This window comes from Lagenorhynchus albirostris, chromosome 3 (genome assembly GCF_949774975.1).
Source record: "Lagenorhynchus albirostris chromosome 3, mLagAlb1.1, whole genome shotgun sequence".
Taxonomy (NCBI): Eukaryota; Metazoa; Chordata; class Mammalia; order Artiodactyla; family Delphinidae; genus Lagenorhynchus; species Lagenorhynchus albirostris.
This window is the reverse complement of record NC_083097.1, coordinates 41,497,148-41,521,266: the sequence shown is the minus strand read 5'-3', so window position 1 is coordinate 41,521,266 and position 24,119 is coordinate 41,497,148. Positions and strand designations below refer to the sequence as shown.

At 43.4% G+C, this 24,119-nt stretch overlaps 1 protein-coding gene across 3 annotated transcripts in view; it reads left to right on the top strand.

Annotated features, from left to right (window-relative positions):
- Positions 1 to 2,972: 2,972 nt before the first annotated feature.
- Positions 2,973 to 24,119, top strand: part of ARL15 (ADP ribosylation factor like GTPase 15) — a 417,368-nt gene continuing 396,221 nt past the window's right edge. For all 3 annotated transcript variants that reach the window (XM_060142949.1, XM_060142948.1, XM_060142947.1), the window contains exon 1: positions 2,973 to 3,094. In XM_060142949.1, the coding sequence (XP_059998932.1) occupies positions 3,047 to 3,094 (48 nt within the window). In that variant the 5' untranslated portion in view covers positions 2,973 to 3,046. The remainder of the gene's footprint in view (positions 3,095 to 24,119) is intronic.

The following is a 24,119-nucleotide window of genomic DNA, read 5'->3' as shown; positions in this document are numbered from 1 at the left end:
ACCTGTGTAGTAATGTAACTACCTCATGAGTTTATACATGTTTTTTTAGGCATCTGGAAGAGGGTCCTTTCTACTGAGAGCAAAGGCAGTACTACCTTAAGGAGATCCTTATTCAACACTGCAGCCTGTTACTTGGCACATAGTGGGGTAGGTTGAATGAATTCATTCTAACCTCTCCAAACTTTTTTTCAAAGCATGCATTGGGGTGATTACTGCTACCAACTATCACATAAGACCACAGCTTCATGTAGTAGGCAGTGTATTATCTGTTCATACCAACTTAAATTAGCCTCTTTCTTCTGCACAAGGGTGCACACATTAACTCCCCAGAAGATTAACAACAATTGAGAAAATGTGCTCCACATGGAGTTCTGACGCTTCGGGTTTTTACAAGGATCCTTTTCCAAAGGACAAGATTCTTTTAATACATCACACTGAACACAAAGTTTTCCTTGGTGCCAGTTAGAATAAATATGCAAATGGTGTGGAACAGGGTGAGAACTACGGTGTAGCCTTTGGAACTTTTCCTTGAAAAGTTCATTTCCCTGCTTACTCATTCTTAGAGGTAGCATGAACTATGTTTATCCTGATGACCTTCTGTTGAGGATTCTTTTTCTTTACTAAGGTTAGCTTTTTTTTTTTTTTTTTTTTGCGGTACGCAGGCCTCTCACTGTTGCGGCCTCTCCCGTTGCGTAGCACAGGCTCCGGACACACAGGCTCAGTGGCTATGGCTCACGGGCCCAGCTGCTCCGCAGCATGTGGGATCTTCCCGGACCAGGGCATGAACCCGTGTCCCCTGCACCGGCAGGCGGACTCTCAACCACTGCGCCACCAGGGAAGCCCTAAGTTTAGCTTTTAAAGAAAGGCAGAAGCCAACTGCTCCTGAATGGTCATCTTCCCTTGCATAGAAACTCACAGGCCTTTCAAGAGCCTCAATTGACAGTAGTCAAGACATCACTTATCAGTAAGACAGTGTACCAAAAGGTGTCTCTTTGCTAACTCAAACCCTTTATCTTATTTGTGATATGCTAATTCATAGAGAGAAAGGGAAAAAAATCAAACACTTCCTTGTCTATTTGAATTACTTTTGCTAGCAGCTTTGAGAGGCCTTTAACTTCCGCAATTAGTTTCAACCAGTTGTGCTGTAGGTTTGTGGTAGATCATCACCTCCAGAATCCAGGTCAAAAATCTCTTCCAAACCTACGTGTGTTCTAACCTAAACCAAACATCATGTCAATACCAATTAAAGTAGGATCTAATGGCTTGATGCTATTGAGTCTAGTTAGCTCCAGCATAGGTAAAAACTCACTGTAATTTCTTCAGAAGTATAATTTATTTACACACACACTTGTCTGTAAATTGATTAACAAAATCAAGCTCTCTACTAAGTGTGTGTATACTTATAGGCTTTTAATTCCTTCAAAAGACTTTCTGGCTATAGTTATTCTCATTTTGCTGCTGAGGTAACAGGTTCAGAGAGATGAGTTCCCCCAAATCATGTGGCTCACCAATGTGGAGCCCCCTCTAAAGGGCTACCCTTCCTTCTGGGTTATCTGCAAATCTAGGGTGAATTCCATTGTTGTCTCACAGAACTGTTTCGGCAGCCCCAGGTAGGCTTATTTTATGGAAATTTGTTCCTGAAGATACAAAAGAGGAAGGTGCTAAATTGGGGGAAAATAAAAATTCAACCCCTAAAACAACATTTATACAGGCAGGCAGCCTCTTCGGAAAGATAGTTGATGAAGTTTGACTCTTGAAAGGTTATTGTGTGGAAGCCTTAATTATTAACACCGGTGAGAGCAATCCCTCATCCTCCTCAAACGCTGAGGGGTGGGCAAGCACACTTCAGTCACCTGAGCCTGATAAGACAGGTGTGTCTGGCATTGCTAGTTGTTCATAGCCTAAATCTTCAAAAACTAGAGGCTTGGGTGATCTTATCCTGATTCTTGTCTGATCCAGGATTTTTCGCTCTCAGCCAAATGCAATATTGAAACCCCAATGCTAATTTCCACATTATTTACCAGGAAATACACATCTTAAGTGCACCTGCTTATAGATACCTTTAATTTTTATGATGACATCGGGTCACAAACAGTATTACTCGGGTCTTTTCAGATCGCTTATTGTATGGCTCATTTTCTTCAGGGGCAATAGATTTGTGCACAGTGTAGGACACAAAGCACACAAAGAACTGACCAGTTGATGCTTCCTGAGAGTCTCAAGTCTACAACCGACTTATGCAGGGTCCCTCAACTTTTTTTTCCCTTTCACATCGGTGGAGAGTGGCTTCTTCTGGGGCAATCTAGCGTCTTGTTGAAAGGGACTCTCCTGGGTTACCTCTGACCGCGCCTGGCTTCTGTATACCCCCAGGGACACCAGGCTGGAGCTGTCCGCCTTTGCTTCACAACCTGAAGGAGGGGAGGGGCCACCCCCGAGTCACATGCTTGCTTATTCAGAGTACCCTCTTACACATTCCAACCATCCCTGCCCTGCAGTCTCGAGGCCACAGGGCCTTCAGGAAATCGCTCCGGAGAACGGCATCAAGTATCTGTGGCTACTACGCCCCCCACGTTTCAGTGCGAGCTTCCTACTGGGTGATGGGAGGAAACACTAAGGCTCTCTCGCACTGGTGCACAGCTCGGTTCCGATTTACCCAACTTGGAGACCACGGAGGCACACAGAATTCGGGCGGCAACAGCACCAGCTGATTTTCCGCTTTTCCCCTCGCGCTCTTCCGCCCGCGCCGCCCTAACCCCCGCCCCCTCAGCCCTCCTAACAGGAATCGGCAGCCCAGCAGCTCCCGCGTTTCTCCCCAACCACCAGCAGCGGCCTGTCTTTTATAGGCGCTACAGCCAATGAGCGCTCTCTTTTCCTTCTGCCCGCCCATCCGGCCAATCGCCGCGCCCCTTGTGTAATCTTCGGCTCCTCGGCTGCTCTCGGCTATTTTCGTTGTTGCTGGCTTTTTCAGGGGCTGTTCGCTCGCAGCCGGAGACGCTGCTTTTTTTTTTCCGGGTTCGGAGCCGTTCCGGATGCTCTAGGCTGCCGGATGTCTGATCTCCGGATAACTGAGGCGTTTCTGTACATGGATTATCTGGTAGGTGCGGGGCAGGGGTGGCGTGTTGCCTCTCGGACCCCGACGTGCCCGATGTCCCTCCGCCTGGAGGAAGAGCCTTTTTGCTTTCTTTCTTTGGGATGGGATGCCTTTGGGGTTCTTTCTCCCGCAGCAAGCTCTAGAGCTGTGCCGGGACTCGGAGGGGCGGCAGCTGAGACGGCGGGGCCGCAGCTCCGAGGGGGTGGTGGAGCTGACAGGTAAAGGTGCGGCCCGGGTCAGATGTGCTGTGGGGCGAGGGGCGCGCGGGCGCTCCCGGAGAGATGGGGCCGCGGCGGCTGGGCGTCCCCCGCCCGCGCTCGGGTTCCTTGCTTCCTTCTGCGCTCCCGCAGAGGGCTTTTCTTTCCCGGGAAGCAGGAGTTTCCCCCTCTCCCTTTAGCAGAACTCCAGGTACTATTAAAGAGCCATAACCAGAATGGCTTACTAAGTGCCCGGCAGGTCCGGTCATTTGGTTGTTATTAGATCTCTAAAGCTATGACCTCGGTCGCCGCGAGGTTTTAAAAGCACATTACCATAAAGTAGACGGGACTAATCTACATCGCAGCCTGGGTAGAAGGGACTGGGTAGGGGCAGGCATTGCCTCACCGTTCCTGCCTTGGATGCACGCCGCTTTTACCCTGTGCACGAATTGGATCCCACCTGTGCTTTTTTAGGCCAGGCTTATGCTGAGAAGTTTAGGTGGGAAAAGTGTCAGCACAATGCTGGGACTGAACATTACTTTAAAAAGCACTTGTTTTGTGTGTGTGTGTGTAATTATGCAAGAACCATGTATTGTTCCAGAAATTATTTCCCCACAGCTGCATGTTTGTGTTCACGGGGATCCTCATTGACCCTGGCTGTGTTCGATCTAAACAATGACCAGGTTTACCTTGTTAGCTGGAACCGCTATTGCAATGCAGAGTTGAAGTAGATGGTTAAAAAACATTGACCGTCCCTTCATCTTGTTGAACACAGGCAGTTGGTTTCTCTCTGCAGATTGGCTTGGCAGAGATTTGCCAGTGCCTTCTAGGAATTACACTTAATTCTGTACTAAGAAAGACTGTGAATGCTTTCCTAGTCAAGAAACGCTGGACGAGGACTGGTTTTGTAATGTTATTTTGTATTTGGGCTTATTTCCCCTGAAGGTTCCTGGTTTGGTGGTCTTGTGGGGAGGGGTGGTTACTGCAGTTACTGCATGACCTTGTGAATCGAGGGGAGTCAAAAATTCTGAGTTCAAATTCTGTTTGGTTCATTTGTTGATGTCAGTAACTTCCTCTGTCTTTGTGATAAAGGGACATTATCTGCCCATAACGGGAGCCTGTGAAGGGGGTTATCTGATTAGGAGGTTCTTTAAAATACAAAGTGCCATGTAGGTTAAGAGAGTTGTTGGATGTTTCTTAAAGATTATTTTCTGAATTAAATAACTGATTATTTTGTAGCTTGTCTTATCAAGTACAGTACCACGGCTTTGTCTTGCAGTCTGCCTGAATTAAAGCCAAAGTTGAGGATAATTACCTAATTGGAAGGGGCTGCCCTTACCTATATTATTGAAAGCTAATTTTGGATTCTTAAGTAGTTTCTAAAAAGGAACTCAAGTTGTTCTGGTATTTTATTATTTTATTTACTGGGTGAGTTTTAAATTTGCAAATTGCATGGGGAAAAAAATTGGAAGACTGTTTAATTACTCAGGTTAGTTTACTGATGGAGAGTCTAAGGGTGGGTGGAGGAATGTTTGTGGGGCTCTAGATTACCTTAAAAGCAGATTATTTCTTTGTCAGTTTCCTAACAGTTTTGTGTCAGAATCAATGGGCCCCAAGTTCGACACGGCCTTTTTGTTGTACCTGCCATGCCCCCATACACCCTGTTTTTGAAAAATCATTATTTTGTCACCTTATCTATGCTTTTTAAAAAATCCACAAGTGCAGTGAAACAGCCCCATAAAAATCACTTGGCTCATCACTGGCGGTGAGGAAAAAACTCTTAAAGGAAATAAGTCCATTCTTATGAATGTGCCAAATATCCGCTGTGAAAAAACTTACGGAGATCCTTAAACATTAAGTTTAAAAGAAGAAACCCTCCTCAGGTGGTCTTCTGTGTTTACGTTTTGCTTATCAGCTCTCAGAGAAAATGATGTTCCACACACCATTCCTTTCTTCTTGCCTTTCAGACGGATTCATTTGCTCGTACATAATGTTTATATGGTGTTTATTAAAAACCAGTTTCTAAAAAATGAAAATCAATTTCATTGACTCTGTCTGGGATCTTATTTTAAAAATCAGTTCCCAAGTCCTTTTACCTATTTTCCAGAGAAAATATGATCCTTTCATTCCGAGAGTTTAACTCTTCAGCTTTTGTTGAGCTTGTGGACTAGAGTAAGTACCCTGTGTATCACTTGACAGGAATAATTTGTGTGCCATCTTTTCTGTTTTTTCTTTTTAATCGGTGTTTGACTTATTGTTGCTGTTGGAAGCTGGAAGGGGGAGCTGTGTGTGTGTATGCATTGTTCTTTAGGCTGGATGTCATCATTTAACCTTTTTCATTTGGAGGAGAGGAAGAGAAATGAGAGAAACGTAGATGTGCTGTTTTTAACAGCTTTCATTAAGATTGCGGTTATTAAAACAATTGATGAAGCTCTCTGATCTTAGAGGCTGCTGTTGATTTTTTAACTTAAAAGAAGTGCTCTCAATTAGAGGGGACAAATAAGGTGGATAGGGTTTTCATTGATTTCAGTTTAGGGAAATAATGGTAACTTGCTTATCCTAAATAATTATATGTATCGCCCTGTGTCCAATCTTTATTTGTTAAGTTGAATGAATATGAGACTGAAGGGACAATTCTTCTTTTCTGTCCAGCTTCTAAAGTAAGACAAGATAAAATCTGTTTGGATTAGGTGTTTTGCTCTGGGGAATGCAAAATGTATCTTTTACTCTTAACTTTAAGATGATCAAGATATTATTTGTTTAGGCTGGGTGGCCATTTAATATAAAAAATCTTGGTTTTCCGGTTGACGAGGGAATCTGCTTGGCAGGCCACATACCTTTTTCCCAATTTCAGGATGGGCTTTAAAGGCCATGTGCACACCTGTCAGGTCTGTAGGTAAAGATTCTGCTGCTGTTCAAAGGGCAGTACCAGCATCTTTCTTTCTGTCTCTCTTACAGGTAGAATTAGTAAGACAACGTGTGGAGCTTTTTGAATATGGTAGGAGGAAATAGTCAAGTTATAATGAAAAACGTGTCTACCATGTTTTCCTGGAAAGTTGGATAAGATCAACTTCTGGATTCCTTTCGGTTTAATATTCTTTGTGTACCGATTCATGTTCTTTGGCCTGGATTTTACCTTTCCCCCCCTTCTGCCATCAAAATAACAGCAATAAAATTTGTTATGCTTTGTGTAGTGCCGTTGATGATTACATGAGACAATGGAAGGAAAGTGATTTATACACAGCACGTTGCTTTTCAGATGTAGAATGTCAATATAATGTGGTTAAGTTGCTGATATTATTCTTACACCTCTTGTGGAATGACTGTTACCGTTCAGTGGTAAATAATGGGCTACCTTTTAATTTTTATTTTATTTTGTTTAAGTTTTTTTTTTTTGATGTGGACCATTTTTAAAGTCTTTATTGAATTTGGTACAATATCGCTTCCGTTTTATGTTTTGGTTTTTTGGCCCCAAGGCACGTGGGATCTTAGCTCCCCTCCCAGGGATCGAACCCGTACCCCCTGCTTTGGAAGGTGACGTCTTAACCACTGGACCGCCAGGGAAGTCCCTGGACTACCTTTTAAATTAGTCTCAGGATATGGAAAGATTTAGAGTGTCATCAGCAAGCAGGAAGTCACAAGACTCTCTTGAGGATTGTTTAATACCTATAAAAATAAAAGCCACCTTCGGATATTTTCTTTAATCCATTTAACAAATATCTATGGGACCCCTGCTTTGTGCATGACCCTGAAAGTCAGAGCCGATGAGCCCCCAGCTGGGATCCCCTTGACTGTAGGGCTGGCAGGCAGGTGGCTCTACAGGAACCTGTGGCAGGACAGTTGGGTAGACACAGGGGGAGGAGGCTGCCTCTGATGTGCTCCTTGGGTTGCTGGTAGGTTTCTCTCTCATGTGTTTTTCTTTGTTTCACTGTGAACTAAAATGCAAACCTAGGCCTGAAAATGTGACAACTAAAAGTGCTTCATTAGTCTTGGATGCTAATTGTCAGATAATGATCATTGCGTGTCTGTATTGGGTTTGGGATATAATAAGGCCAGGGTTCTAGTTTTCTTCCTAGTATAGGTTGATGAATGTGGTCTAGTTTCTTGGTCACAGGCTATACCTGCCATTATAAAAATTTGTGTCAATGGGGAAGATCAGGTGAGAGAAGGTGGGTGGATCAGCACAAATCCATCCCCATTTGCAGGATACAAACCAAGGAATCAACCAACCAAGAACAGAAACTCTTGATGTACACAGAGCTCTCAGGCTCTACTAAGTTGTAAGTGAGCCCATTCAAAACGAGGAGTGAAGGCACAGTTGTGACTTCATCTGATGTTCTGTTGTCTTAAAAGCGTGCTGTTTTCGACCATGAATGACTGTGATCATTATAACTTGTATGTTCTGACTATGTGTAACATAATGACATAAGCCTCTTTTTTTTTTTTTTTTTTTTGCGGTACGTGGGCCTCTCACTGCTATGGCCTCTCCCATTGCAGAGCACAGGCTTCAGACGCGCAGGCCCAGCGGCCATGGCTCACGGGCCCAGCCGTTCCGCGGGATGTGGGATCTTCCCGAACCGGGGCACGAACCCGTGTCCCCTGCATCGGCAGGCGGACTCTCGACCACTGCGCCACCATGGAAGCCCCGTAGATGTTCTTTTATTAACAAATCATAAGATAAAAATAATGGGAGCACAATAAACAGTTCTCTTATCAAAAAAGTTTTAAAAATATCCAGACGATGAAGCAGGAACTGCGATATAAAACAGTAGTTCTGGTTCTCGACCTTCTATTGTTCCAGGCTTGTAGAACGAGTCCCAAGAGAGGACACATGGGGACGTGATTCCTGCCCTCTGGGAGCTTGCATTCTGAAGGACGACTAAGCCAGGTGCTTGTAGGCATGCTGGGGGGTGAGGGAATTAAGCATAGGAGTTATGAGGGTAAGATCAGTTAACATTTATTGAGCATTTGCTGTGGTGCCAGGTAATGTAAGTGCTTTCCACGTGTAATGCATTAAACCAAGGCTCAGAGAGGTTGTGTAATTTCACCAAGTTCACACAGCTAACAAGTAATAAGCTGGGATTGTGGCCCCAGAGCCCTCCCTCTTCACTGCATTCCTTCCAGCTTGGTGTTAAAGCTGTTGGAATGCAGTTGAAATTTTTACAGTGTATTTCATGTAAATACCATGCTGCTTCTTGAGTCAAGAAATCAGGTGCCAGGAGCGGGCTGACTGATGTTCCCACGCGCTCGAGGACTTGGCTCCGCTACATGACTGTTAAGAAGAAGGCCGGATAGAAAGAGAACTGTGTTGTGTCCTGAGCCTCCCGCCCTGTAACGTCCTGACTCTGGGCACTGAGGTGGCCTTCACCATCCAGTGTTTCATCAAGTGACCACAAATGGGTTTCCAGGCACCCTGGTACTCTGCCCCCTAGTGTCACTTCAAGGGCACCTTCAGGGCCACAAGCCCCAGTCATCTCTTGAAGACTCAGAAGTCCCTGAGACTCAGAATCTATTTGGCAGTTTATTTGAAGTCTGCTCTGCTCCTTAACCAAGGGCTGATGGGAAGTGGGTCTGTGCCCAGCAGACACTAGGCCCCAAGTAGCCTTTTACTTATGGATTTCAGCTGGGCAAAGTCTCCTGATGACATGAATTCCAAAGCGTTTGTTTTTGAGGTAGACTAGAAGGAAGAAAAGATGTTTAGGGAATGTCTGGTAACTGCATTTTAGTTAACAAATGCTGATACTTCTCACAAATTGAGTTAATGATGGGCTTTTATTTTGGAGCCTGCAGTCCCTCAGTTATGCTGTGCTCTGCCCAGGCATCTCCCTAAATGCTTCTGGGGTGTGGTTGAATCTAAGAAGCCCAGTTCTTGTTGACCCTCATTTCTGAGTATCAGCAAAGTGTTTGAGCACATTTACTTCCGGCAGGGCTGGCTTCGTGGGTGTGTGGCTTAGAAGGGCCCCCGTGCTTGGCTTAGTGCTCTGTGGTTACCATCTTGAAACTCTTAATTTTGGGCGCTTTGCAAACGTTTTCATCGCTGAATCTGTAACATGTATCAGTGCAGGGTCCCTGACTGTCTTGATCATCCTTTTATCACCAGAATTGAGTCTGGAGCCCGGTAAATAAGGAACTATGTACCAAGTACTGTGCAAAGTGTTTCACTTGCATCACCCAATTTAATCCTCCCAACAGTCCTGTTAACCAGATACTGCTGACTTAGGCGCAAGACATACTGACTTAGAAAAGAGGGAGCTTAAGGCTTTGTGAGGTGGAGTAATGGCCGGGATCATGTAACCAGTGGAGTGTCAGGGCAAGGCTACGAGCCTAGCTTGGTGGATTCCAAGCCCATGCATGTAAGCATGGTTCAGTACTGCCAACCTAGCAATAATTAATAGTTGTTGAGAGGATGAGTGAGTGGGGCCATGTTTCGGGCACAGGGCTGGAAATTGAGAGGTAGCTTGATTGCTGCTGTCACCTGGGAGAAGTCCTCCTGGGAACTCAGACAGCCCCGCTTCAGCTGGGGAAGTACATGTGTTTGTACCTTAAGGTGAGAGAGTTTGCTCACTGATTTTGCTTTTGCTTGTTTACCCACTGTCTCCTTCACCCCGTGCATAAGCATTGGCATTGGCATTCTGCTCTTTGACTCACAGCCAAAAGCACATGATTTTAAGAGTAACTAAATAGGAACTAAAAGTTGGATTTGCAGGACCATCTCATTTATCAGGTTCCTTTGTACCTAGCGTTGCTGGGAATTGTTCTGACTTCTGGATTGCCTCTCTCAGGGTTGAGGACTTAGATCCTAGCAACTGGGGCCATGTCTCCCCCAGAAGGATTCCTGGGGGTTCTTTTTTCAACAAGATAGCTGCTTCTCTGGCCTCTCTGGAGGAAGCAGATGACAGCCTGGAGCCATCCCAGGACCACTGATTGAGGCGCAGAACGCCTACACCTGTTCCTAATCAATCTGCACCTGGAGTCAGGAGCTAAAGCAAAATACAGTTCTTTCAAAGTTTTATTTTTAATAAATGCAAGTATTTAGAAAAAGTACAGAAAATAAGAAAACACATTTCTGTGTACCTACCTCCCTGATTGAAGTTGTTAGCATTTTGCCATTTTAACTTCAAAACTCTGGTGTTCTTTAAAAAAAAAAAAGAAAGAAACTTTAAGGCGAAAGCCTTCTGCTCTCCCCTGCTTTCTTCCTCTGTCCTTCTCAGTGGTGACAACTATCCCAAAGCTAGTGGGTATCATTCTCATTGTGTGTTTCTGCATTTTTATTATATTTGCATGTATGCATAGACAATATATAGTATTGTTCTGTGTGTGTTAATTTTAAAGGAGTTGTAGCAGACCATCCTTATCTTCTTGAAACCTGTTTAATTTCTCTAATGTTTTTAAGGTTAACAAATGTTATTGTATGTGTCTGTAGATATTTGTTTTATAGTTCTAGTTTGGATATTACCATTTCTGGTTTTATATGTAGAGATCTTATTTGGATTTTGTGAGAAGCTCAAAGAAAAGAATGGGTGTTGGTTTTGAGGCATGATTTTGCGTGTGTGTGTTTACTTGTTTTTAGTACCACACGATGAATCATATAAATTGTTTAATGAAATTTTATGTGAATATCTGTCTTTTATGATTCAGTTTGTTTTACAGTTTAGAGCAGTCATTTTGTAATCATATTAACACATGTACATATATATTCTTGCCTGTGTAAGAAATGAGATTATTTTGGTAATATATTTATTATTAAAGTAAAAGCTTAGTGAGGAAATTTGGAAAACACAGCCAAGCACAATGGAAAAAATGTATATCTGTAATCGAAGCAACCCACAGAGATCCGATTAATATTTTTTCAATCCTGAATTATAATGAAGATATAGTTTTATAACTTGCTTTTTACACTTATGTTTCAGTTTCTCTTCTGCAACATTAATTTTCTGCATTATACCCGTAAACCATAATTCTCTTAACTACATCACCTTTTAATTGAATATTTTATGTTTGTTTAAATTTTTGTTTTATTTTGTTAATGTTTTGTTATAAATAATGCTGCAGTGGACATTCAATATAAACTCTTGGATTTTTTGTGATAGTGTATTGTTCTATGGTTTCAAAAAGAGGTTTCAATGCCAAGGAAGTTTGGAAACTGGGTCAAACAAAGTTCAAGTTTCTTTATTGTACAGCCTTTACTATGCAAATGTACATGGTGCGTCTCAAAAAGGGAGATTATTACATGCAGTGTTTCTAATCCTGTGGAGTATTTTTATGATCATGTTCTAGTAGATTTTATGCAGGGTCAAAAGGTACCTGCATCTTAAAGCTTTGACTTATGGATTAAATAAGTTAATAAACCGTGCCTGGATATAATCAGCTGCTGTTTGTTAAGTCAAAGTTATGTAATAGTAAAGACGGTGATAATGATGATAATTAATATTGATTGAGAATTTACTCTGTCCTAGATTCGGCAGGAAGTACTTAATATACATTCACCATTTGTTTGGTCTTTTCAGCGACCCTCTGAGAGGTGTAGGAACTTGTATTCTTGTTTTATGGTTGATGAAACTGAGGGTCAGGAGAAATTGAGTAATCCCAGCTGCCTCAGTTATTATGAGGGTTGGTAACACATCCGTAATCTTAATATGTATGTGTTTTATTTTGTGATAGAGAAGAAAAAGTTTGAAGTCCTGTATTTGATTCCTAGATATTCCACCTATTACCTGAGTAATACGAGTTGTTTTCCAAATGTCGGTCCATAGCAAAAAGGAAAAGTCAGAGTGTTACAAAGTCATTGTACATTTATTTTATAGTCTTAAAAATATGAGATTATATCTTTCCAACTTTGTGTAGATATTAGAATATGCTGTCTATTCTGATGATAGTGAACGATATCTCTCTCGCTCTCAAAATGTTATTACCTGTTAGAATAAAAAGATGACAATCCTTATCCATCCTCAGGTTTGTATGTATGTATATATTTAGAATGTACTTATTTCTAAAACCCCAAATACTGGGAACCTGGTGTAAGACAAATTAATCCAAACTACAATTTCCTCATTTGAAAAATTCAGATAGCATCAGAGCCTCTGTGATGACTATTGATTATTAAGTGTGTTTAAAAAAAATCGCGTTATAATTTCTGTACCAATTGGTGTAGGAGTCCATATGACTCAATATAATGGCATTAACAGAAGGAGGGCAAGTATAGATAAAACGAGTCTGTCTCTTTCTCCTTGTGTATGTCTTGGATTCTGCCCTCCCCCAGCCCCCCTGCCTTTCAGTGACACCGTGGGGATTTTTATACTCTCCAGAAATGGCAGTGTACAATTTTTGTGAAATAATGTAACTAAACATTACGTCAGAGCACATACTTTCTTGTACATTTTAAGAGCTGGGCACAAAAGATTTGTCCTTGACCTTGGATAAAACATGTTTTTTTGTCTGTTCTGCAAATTACTCATATTAGGACTTCTAGTCCCAAAAAGAATGTTAAAGTTAATTTTTACTATCACTTAATTTTTATTTCCTCTTTTCTTCTCTGATTCAGGTATTTTTAAAGATAGTAATTATGACTAGTAAATGAGAATCTTATTTGCAAAAAAACTTTAACATAGGGCTGTAAGGGTTGAATGAGAATGTTTATACTGTACTTCATGAAAATAAGGTATTACATAAAGCTAATGTGCACTTATTCTTTTCTAATCAAATTTTTTTTTTTTTTTTTTTTTTTTTTTTGCGGTACGCGGGCCTCTCACTGCTGTGGCCTCTCCCGTTGCGGAGCACAGGCTCCGGACGCGCAGGCTCAGCGGCCATGGCTCACGGGCCCAGCCGCTCCGCGGCATGTGGGATCCTCCTGGACCGGGGCACGAACCCGTGTCCCCTGTATCGGCAGGCGGACTCTCAACCACTGTGCCACCAGGGAAGCCCTAATCAAATTTTTTATTCACCAAATTGTTGTCTTCTTTTTAATTGAAGTGTAATTTGCATACAGTAATGTGTACAGCCTTAAAGGTACAGCTAGATGAATTTATATGTACCTGTGTCTTGTAACCACCCCAGGTGGAGATGTAAAACCTTTCTAATACCCCAGAAGGCTCTCTATGTTCCTTCCCAGGCAGTATTGACATAGATTGGTTTTGCCTGATTTTGAACTTAATATAAATGGAATCACAGCTTTGTATTCTTTTGTGTGTGATTTCTTTCAGCATGCCTGTGTAATCCATCCATGTTGAGTGAATCAGTAGTTTGTTCCTTTTAGTTGCAATGCAATATTGTATGAATATACTATTACTAATCTATCCATTCTGTTGTTGATGGGCATTTAGGTTGTTTCCAGTTTGGGGATATTTGGAATAAAGCTGCTACAGACATTCTTGTGCATGGTTTTGGTGGAAATAAGCACTCATTTCTGTTGGGTCAAGTAGAATTTCAGGTTCACAGGGCATACATATGTTTAGATTCACTAAATACCACCAAACTTTTCCCAAAGTGGTTGTACCAATTAGACTTGTACCAGTAGTGTAAGAGTTCCAGTTATTCCGTATCCTCACCAAGTCTTTACATTGTCACTCCTTTACTTATTCTGATGAGTGTGTACGCTAAAGAAATGTAAAGTTGCCCAGAGCTACATCCGTGTGTTCAGGCATGAGAACAATATAGTACAAGAGGATTATAAGGCAGATTTTTTTAATTTGGAGAAATTACTTGGCCATAGTCTGAAATTCCTACATTATTGAGTTGTGTGATTCATTTGAAAATCCTGAAACGCTGAAGAGGTACTATGGAGGTTGGTTGACCTGGTTGTATTCCTGGCTTTGAAACAACTAAGTGTGAGGTTTGGGCAAACCAGTCAATGTTATTGTCTTAAATTTCTTCATCTATAAAAAGGTGGGATTAATTAGATAATCCTAAATGTTTCTTTTATTTCAAAATTTTTCTCAGTTATCTTGTATCCCTTTTGGAATAACTTTCTTCTTTTTTCCATTCTTTCTAATTCTTTAAGTGATCATAAATTTGCCTTTACAGAATTATCATTCGTTCACTCAAACAGCTCTAATCTTTTTATAAGCCTTCTAGGTTCTGGTGCTGTCCTGGGCACTAGGGATATACAAGTGAATAAGACATTGGCCTGCCCTCAAGGAACTTATACTCTTGTAGAGATGAAAAGTAAGCAGTTATGTTTTGGAGTGGCATATTCTATTCAGAGGGAAATAAAGGTTACTAATGTGGTATATGAAAGGGAAACTTAGACTTGAGGGCCAAGGAGAGCTTTTCAGAGGAGCCATTTTTAATCTGCAACATTGTAGCTGAGTAGAGTTGGCCAAGTGACAGGCAGGGCCAGAGCCAGGGTGAAGGAACAGCTTGTGCAGAGACTTGGGGGTGAGTAACTCCGTCGCTTCAAGGAACTCCAAGGGCTCAGTGTGGCTGGAGCAGAGTCAGGCTCAGTGTCTACACTTGAGCTGCAGAGTCCCTCTACAGTCACATTGTGGGAACCTTTAACGTTTGCCTAGAGTGACATGGTCAGATCTGGCTGCATTGTGGAGAAGGATTGGAAAGGGCAGCCAGACTGGAGGAAGAAGACCAGTTAAGAAGATGCTGTCCTGATTCAGGAATGAAATGATGGTATTCACAGCCAGGTAGGGGCAGGGAGGATGCAGAAAAGTAGGTGGATTTAAGGAACATTTTGCGAATTGCCAGGATTTTGTCATTGGATGTAGAAGATGAGACCAAAGGGGATTTTAGGGATAATTTTCAGGGTTTTGGTTTGAGCATCATTCTGGTTATCCATTCCTGAATAACAGAGTACCTTAAAACAGCGGCTTAATAATGGTCATGTATTTTACTCATGAATCTGGAGGTAAATTGAGTTCAGCTAGGCTGTTCTTGTTTTTCCCTTTTAAAAAAAATTTTATTGAAATATAGTTGATTTGCAGTATCATGTTAGTTTCAGGTATACAGCAAAGTGATTCAGTTATATATATAAATCTATTCTTTTTTTAGATTATTTTCCATTATAGGTTATTTACAAGATAACAGCTCACCCTTTTGAATTGTACAATTCAGTGGTTTTTAATATATTCATGAAGTTGTGCAACCATCAACCGCATCTAATTCCAGAACGTTTTTATCACCCCAGAAAGAATTCCTGTACCCTCTAGCAGTCGCCCTCTCCCTAGGCCCTGGCGATCACTAATCTACTTTGTGTCTCTCTATGGATTTGCCTATCCTGACTATCCTATTTATTTACATTTCATATAAAGAGAATCATATAATATGTAGCTTTTTGCATCTGACTTCTTTCATTTAGCATAAATGTTTTAAGATTCATCTATGTTTTAATATATATCAGTACTTCATTTTCTTCTATTGCCTAATAATATTCTGTTGTATGGGTGTACCATGTTTTACTGGTCCATTTATCAACTTATGGACATTGGGTTGTTTCCACTATTGGGCTATTATGTTGCTATGAATGCTCATGTGCAAGTTTTTGTGGGGACATATCTTTTCAGTTCTCTTGGGTTATACCTAGAGTGGAATTGCTGGGTCATATGGTAACTCTAGGCTTAACTTTTTAAGGAACTGCCAACCTGTTTTCCAAAGTGTCTACATCATTTTACATTCTCACCGCCAGTATATGGGGATCCAGTTTCTCTACATCTTTGCCAAATCTTGCTATTGTTTGTCTCTTTGAGTATAAGCTAGATTGTTCTTGCTCAGGATGCCTTATTACGTTACCGTCAGATGGCAGCTGGGGGCATCTCGAGGCTTCTTCATACACTGGTCTGGCATCTGGGCTGGGAACATGCAAATCTGGGGGCTGGAAAAGTGTGAACTCCTGCGGCATCTCTCTTCGCGCAGTCTTTCTGCATGAGGACTCAGGGGAGCGGCGTTGCTTACATCCAGCTGGAAGGCTCAAAGAGTGCATGTACCAAGAGAAACTGGTGGAAGCTGCTGGTCTTTCTAACCTGGCCTCAGCAGTCATGCAGCATCACTTGTACTGCACTTGTTTATCAAGGCAGTCACAAAGGCATGCTTCGGGCCAAGGGCAGGAGACAGACACCACCTCTTGGTGGGAGGAAGCCAGAGGATTTACAGGCATGTTTTAGGACCACGACAGGCATCAGGGAGGCTAAATGGATCGTGTACTGTGATAGGTGACACTTGAAGGAATAGCACATGGAGAGGGAAGATGAGGACTTTGAGTCTGGAGTTTGCACTGCTTGTGGGAAGTCCAAGTTGAGATTTCGTGTAAGTAGATGGGAGCTGAGAGGTGAGCCTTGGATGAGCAGTTAAAAACAATATTGTTACTCGCCATATATATACACTATATTATTAAATCATCAGGTGGGAGGCATAGTGCTACATATTTTTCATGCATGATTTATTACTATTGGGGTGGCCAAAAAGTTTGTTCGGGTTTTCCATATGACGTAACAGAAAAACCCGAACGAACTTTTTGGCCAACTCAATATCCTTTTAGAGATTAGAAAACTGAGGCTTAGAGAAATTGTGTCATGCCTGTGATGTGATGGAGCCAGAATCTGAACCCAGGTCTGGATAACGTCTGACCACCCTAAACCACTTAGATGGTAACTGAAGCCAAGGTCACGTCCACATCTGAGCTCGCCCAGGGAGGGTTGTGCTGAGTGTGGAGGGGAGAACCCGAGGAAGCCCAGTGCCTCGGCCAGGGCCGGCACATAGTAGGCACACAGTTTTTGTGGGATCAGCCACAGGAAAGGAATCTCAAGAGGGAAAGAGAGCTGCAAGGTTGGGAGAAAACCTGGAGAGTGTCCTGCTGAGCGGGCTGAGAAGGGAGACTTTCCAGGAGGAGGAAGTGGCCAATTGTGTTAACTGTGGCCCAGAGATCCTGGAAGATAATGGCTGCACGGTGCTCGCTGGATTCGCGTCAGTGATGACCTTGACCAGAGGCTCTCAGAGGCCTGGTGTGAAGTGAGGAAATGATGCCGCTGCAGTCGAGACTGCCTAGAAATTTCACCACGAACGAGAAGAAGGCCAGGGCTGGAACTGGAGGGGGGAGGGGACATTGAGTGGCGGCTTTCCTTTCTAAAGGGGACCGAACTTGAAATGATTAAATGCCGATGAAGTGGAGTGTGAGGTCATCTTGCTGAGCGTGACTGAAATATGGTGGCGGAGGGGTTTGAGCTGAAGTAGCTACAGTGAAGAATGAGGGCCATGATGACCAGGGACACAGACTTTGCAGCTGTTTGGGTGTTGGTTTCAGGAAGGTGGGCAGTTAGATGGATAAAGGTTGGGATTTTTCCAAGGTGAGTCAGTGGGTGGTTAATGGGGTAGAGGAATTTAGGACACTGGCAAGAGGATGGCTGAAGTGATAGACCGTCTTGAGCTCTGAGTTAGTGGAAAGGAAGGAAGGGCGAGTAGAAAGTAGAGGATGCGAGGATGGGTGGTCCTGAGGCGGATGAACGGTGGGAGTATTGGAGTTATTTGGAGTAACTGTTCAGAAAACTGGAGGGAGAGAAAGTTCATTGTAGGGGACAATAGGGTGTATGAATTTAAGATTGCAGAGTGGCTCTCGGAGGGGAGTCTCCAGTGCGTGGCGGTGCGTGGCCGCGGGAAGGATGGGGAGCTTAAGACGTGGCAGAGGAAATACAGCGCAGGTGCTGGATATAGCATCCTTGTGGCTGGCGAAGTCAGCAGGACCAGGGTAGGACTTGGGCTGGAGCAAAAGGCTAAGGCAGATTCAGAAATCCTCAGTGAAAGAGGGAAGGTCGGCCAATGTCCTTGACAAGGAGAGGCACACAGAGCTAGATGTTAGAGCTCATTGCCCGGAGTCTTGAAAGGAGTGGGGGAGGAGGAGTGCCCTGGAGATCCTCGAAGGTGACCTTGAGGGACTGAGCAAGGTGGGGGGGGGCATTTAACGAAGTTCTGTGGGTGTAGAGGAGTTTCTTTCACGGTTGAGTGCCGCAGGCTTTGGGCTGAACTGCCTGCCTGGCTCTACCACTCTAGCTTTGGCAAAGTTACTTAACTTCTCAACGCCTCACCTTCCTCCTCTGTAAAGTGGGGTGAGTAAGAGTAACTAACTACCTCTTGGGTTTGTTGTGAGGATTAACTAAAATAATACATGTATTTCAGAACAGTGCCTGGCACCTCTTTCTCTGCCACCCCCTCTTACTGTCATCATAGCAACGACAACGAAAACCCCTTCACAGCGTTTATATTGGCAGGCACTTTCTAAGGACCCTATGAGGTAGGTATCATTTCTGTTTTTCAGATGTTAAAACTGAGACATGGAAAGATTAAGCAACTTGCTGAAGGACATACAGCTAGGAAGTGGCAGAGTCAGGCTTTGAACCCAGGAAGTCTTGCTTCAAAGCCCTCCCTCCTAACCAATATGCATAATTAATGCGTACTAACTACACCACATCCCGACCTGTACCACCACGACCCCAGGGCAGAGGGCTCTGTGGAGAGACTGGGGAGGGAATGGACTTGCGCGAGGCTGGCTTGCTGGAGAGGAGACACAGAGCAGCGTGGGGTAAGGGTAACCGTGATCTGGAAGATGGTGCAGTCAGGCGGATGTTTTCCCAGAATAATTTGATCTAGCAGCTCCCTGGTCAAGGAGATGGGAGGAGGGAGGCCCAATTGGTTGTGTTGCAAGGAGGGAGTCCTAGTTCAGATAAGTAAACCCACAGCTCAAGTACCTGATTCTTCAGACCCTCAGCCTACTTTTCCACTAAGAGTGGTTGTACTTGCAAAGGAGTCCTGGTCCCCAGTGAGTGAGGGGACGGGGCTCTCTCAAGGGACGCACTGTGGACATCTGTCTCTCTCACACGGGCTGCATCTCCTTGGAGGGTGCCTGGAGTTTGGGTCCCTCAAAGCCCCTGGCACCAGTCTCCCAGGGCAGAGAACTGGTGGTTCGAGCTGCCGAGTCCAGAAGCTGACGAGGACGGCCCAGACCTTTCCACTGGACCGAAAGCTAGTAACAGGCAGCTTGTTGGGACCAAGAGTTGGTTCTGTGAAGACAGCCTGCTTAGGGCTGTTTTGTCAGGGCAGCCTGTGAGCTAACCTGCATGTGACATGTCCGGAACAATCGCATAGTAATCCGGATGCGCTGTTAATAATGCTGCAGAGACGTGTGTGAGCCTGGCTTCTGTCTAGTTAAAGTGATCACAAAGCGTCGTGTTGTAGAAATAAGTTTTGGTTGGAGAGTTCACCTTTTCCCTCCTACTCTAATTTAAGCCTTCTCTCGTGCAAGTCTTCCACTGCCAGAACTGAACTGAGGCTCCTTCCAGGGCCGCTCCTGGGGCTGCCGTAGACAGTTAAGCTCACGGGACACCGCACGGAGGTGCCTGGCCAAGGGGGCAAGCACAGCTGCAGTCCAGCCCTGCCCAGCTTGCCAAGGTCCCCATTGTGCACTGGCGCAGAGGTGCTAACGGGCCAGCTACAGCCCTGCCTCAGGCCTTGGTTCCTATCTCTGTTACCGGACAAAGCACAGTGTTTCACAGTGCAGGGCTGGGTTGTGGGCCTCTTTGTGTCCCCAGAGCCTGACATAGGTACACAAGATAGCTGCTAAGTCAGTGGTTGGGCTGAGAGGCTGCACAGAGTAATATTTAGGGGCACTGACCTTGGAGTCGGACTCCCTGCACTTGCATTCTAGCTCTGTCAGTTACCCGCTGTGCAGACTCTGTGCCTGTTTCCTCATATGCGCAATGGGCATAATGGTACCTACCACTCAGAGTTGAGTTAAAATATATAAAGCATTCAGTAGAGAGACTAGTACCATGAGCAAGATAAAAGTGTTTGCCATTATTGCGTTGGAACTCTCTTTATAAAACAAGGATTTGTGGTACTGTTGTCACCAAAATGTTCTCACTCTGATTCTTCATTTTTCCAATACCAGCTTTTCAAAAATCTTTCTGCCTCCACCTAATAAACATAGCACGGAGTAACTAGGTTAACGATATTGCAGCTGCTTGTTGATGGGTTAAGTGGCAGCTCCTTCTGATTTATAGGGGTGAAAGGTCCTGGCATGGCAGAGGGTGGCCCGCATCTCTTCAGGCCAATTCTGCTTACAGCTGTTACGTAAGTTTGGCCAAATGAGCCAACTTACTTTAAGTGGGCAAGTTTTCTGAGGTCCTACTGTAGAATTACACTCGTTTGGAACTTTCAACTTCTCTTTTGTTGGAATCAAACAGTTTGAGAGTCAAGTTTCTGCTTGTGAGAACTTTTTTCCTAGCATGTGATTGGCCAGCTCTCTTATCCCTTCTTCCCTTACGAATGTTTCCTGAGAGGCGGCACGTTGTAGACCAGTGGTCCCTAACCTTTTTGGCACCAGGGACTGGTTTCATGGAAGACAGTTTTTCCACGGATGGGTCAGGCGGTGCAGGAGCTGCCCTCCCGCCGGCCGAGCGCCTCAACCACTGGCCCAACTGCATCCTGCTGGCCATGTTCCTCGTCTACTACGTGCAACGGGCCTTGATTTTCCCCTTTTCAGATCCGAGGAGGAAAGCCCGCACCATTGTACGCCTTTATATTGGCGTTCGTGTTCTGCACCTATAACTGGCTACTTGCAGAGTAGATACCTGAGCCAGTATGCAGTGCATGCTGACGACTGGCTCACTGACCCCTGATTTCTAACAGGTTTTGTCGTGTGGTTGACAGGCATGCTGATAAACATCCATTCAGATCATGGCCTAAGGAACTTCAGGAAACCAGGGGAGACTGGATGGAGGGGCTTGTTGTTTTTTGTTTTTTTTGCGGTACGTGGGCCTCTCACTGTTGTGGCCTCTCCCGTTGCGGAGCACAGGCTCCGGACGCGCAGGCTCAGCGGCCATGGCTCACGGGCCCACCGCTCCGCGGCATGCGGGATCTTCCCGGACCGGGGCACGAACCTGCGTCCCCTGCATCGGCAGGCGGACTTTCTACCACTTCGCCACCAGGGAAGCCCGAGGGGCTTGTTTTAGTATATCACTGCAGCCAGCTACTTCAGGCGGTAATGCGAGTGATGGAGAGCGTCAGATGAGGCTTTGCTTACTCGCCCGTGGCTCACCTTCTGCTGTGCGGTCTGCTTCCTAACAGTGGCCGCAGGGTTGGAGACCCCTGTTGTAGACGACAGAGCAGTGAGCTGATTTATTGGATAATGTCGTCATTTTGAATGTTCCCTGAATGTGCCTGGTTCTGTTTTTCAAGTCATTGTGTTAGAGGTAGAAAACCTCTTGTGGTGATTGAAATTCTTTTCCTCTCTGTTTTATTTCACATAGAAATATTGTACATCTATGTTGTTCACCAGTACTATTTCTCTTAATGTAACATGATTTTCCCCATGATTCGTTGGGTTTTCGAGATGCATGTTTTAAAGACTGGGTCATTGAGATAGGATTATTTGATCATTCCTGGACTTCTTTGGGTTTCCTAACTTTTTCAGGGCCCCTGTGAGCTGACCTTGGGCTGTGGGCAGGATTACAGTACTTCATGAGCCTGAAGAGGAGCTGTTCTCTATCATTTCTGTGGATTCAGGCTGCAGTTTTTTTGCAGCCTGAGTGTGTGGGAAATAGATACCTGTGCTACTGATGTTTTACTTTTCTCCCAAATATGACTTTATTTGGGGGGAATGCCTAACTTTATTGGTCATCTTTGAAAATACCATAGGTGGATATTTTCCATTTCTTGACTTCTAAGTACTCACTTCTTACTGAACTTTATTGTAAATAATTATGTGTTTAAGATCCACTTTGAACAGTTTCATAAAGCAGACTTTCAAAATTTCAAAAATTTCAAAAATTTTCTCTTTTGATTCCCGTGTCAAGAAGTGAGATCTTCAGCTCCTGATTTTAAAGCTCTTCAAATTGGATTCTTTGTTACCTAGGAGAGCCACAAGTATAATGAAACAAGTTGCTAAAAAAGTTGAAATTATAAAGAGCTGTGTAAGAAGTGATGCATATTTTAATTCTTTGTACAAAAGTTGTCTTGAATAAACCAACGTAAAAATGCATAACTGTGAAGAAATGCTGGGGATGAGAATCAAGAAGATTTAACAAGCTCATTGATGGTTTGAATCTCTCATCTGTTTTAAAGCAATTCTCTTTTTTCCAAATCCAGAGTGCTTAAGAGTTCATCTCTGAGGCAAAGGTCATTTATCCCAATTGCTTTATATTATTGCAGTGAGTGATTTTAAAACAACAGCAGTAACAGAAAATGAATATTCTTTTAAGAGTGGGTATGGTTGCAGATATAAACAGCAAACTAGTGGTTACCAGTGGGGAGAGGGAAGGAGGGGAGGGGCAAGATAGTAGGGGATTAAGAGGTACAAACTATTATGTATAAAATGAGCTACAAGCATATATTATACAACATGGGAAATATAGTCAGTATTTTATAATAATTACAAGTGGAGTATAACCTTTAAAAATCATGAATCACTATACTGTACACATGTAACATGTAATATTGTACATCAACTATACTTCAATTAAAAAAGTCTCACGTTAAATCAAAATAAAGAACTTTCAATTTAAAAAAAGTGGGTGGATAGCATTTTCCTGGGTATTCAAAATTAGCAAGGACTTTTGTTTATTAAACAACATTTCAATCAGTGTTGATCTGCTTGAAATGAAACATAGTAACTTTAGGTTCTCTATTTTAATTCAGTTGTACATCCCTGTGTTCAAATACCTAGTTACAGCAAGAAGAGGATCTGCTAGGTTTTAAAATAATTTTTTGAAGGGTATATGTCAGAATAGTTTTGGGAAAAGAAAAGCCCTACTGTCCTTCCCTTCCCCCGTATCTTCTTTCCTCTTCCTATCTAACTTTCCTCACTCCACAAATACTTATTTTTTTTAACAGTAATTTTATTAATCTCTTTAATTATTATAATTAACACGATAACAAATTGCCATAATTTGCTAAGTTACAGTTTTTAGCAAACGGAAGCAGGCAGGCAAGATAGAACAAGATCTCTTCCTGTCAGTCATCCATCCAGTGCATGCGAGTGAAGTAGCAACCGTGCATCAAATGCTGACTTACCCCAAACTTTTGGTCACTCAGATAAAAAAGCACCAGCAGAAGTAAAATTCACAGTGAGCCTCTCTGGCTCTCAGACAAGCAACTTTCTGGCTAGGTACACGTTCTAGAACCCAGGGGCCCAAATAAATCAAGACTTGCTTAAATTTTTGAGTTTAAGAGGAGAGGAGATCCTAAATATTTGTTTTATGGTTTCAAGTAATTAGTCAGAAAAAGGGCCAAAGATTATTTGATCATAAAAATTTCCCTGCGAAAGCGTTCCATTTTTAGTTAAAATGAAGCACAACCACCATCAGAAAATGTTTCTAAAACGCTAAGAGACTCTAAAAACCACTAACACGGAGAATACAGTTTCTACATGAAAACTCGTGGCGGGGAGCCCCTGGTTGGGAAGGTGAGCCAGGAGAAGGGTGGGAGGGAGCTGATGGGGTGCCCCGGGGGCCTGGGGTGCAGGGGCAGGAGGGCCTACTCCTTGCCCAAAGGTGGCATTTGGACAACATACAGGACACAGCATCAGGTGTGTCCTGAAGGCCCCTGCCACCTAGCATCCTTAGCAATCATAAGTGCACATGGACTCTCTCCACTTCCTCTTTCAGTTTCCACCTCTATAAATGTGGCAGCAACAGAGGCAGTGCCTTCCCAGGAGAGGCGGGGTCTTTACCATGTGTTCGTTAGATTTTCACAGAGGGGTCAAGAGATTCAACAGCTTTCTAGTGGGGAGATTTCTTTTACATATCTGGCAATAAGTAGTACATTTTATTACTGCCATTTATCTCCATGGAGTTTTTGAGTGCATCTAAAATAAGAAATTCTGCTTCAAGTTATAGTTTTGCAGT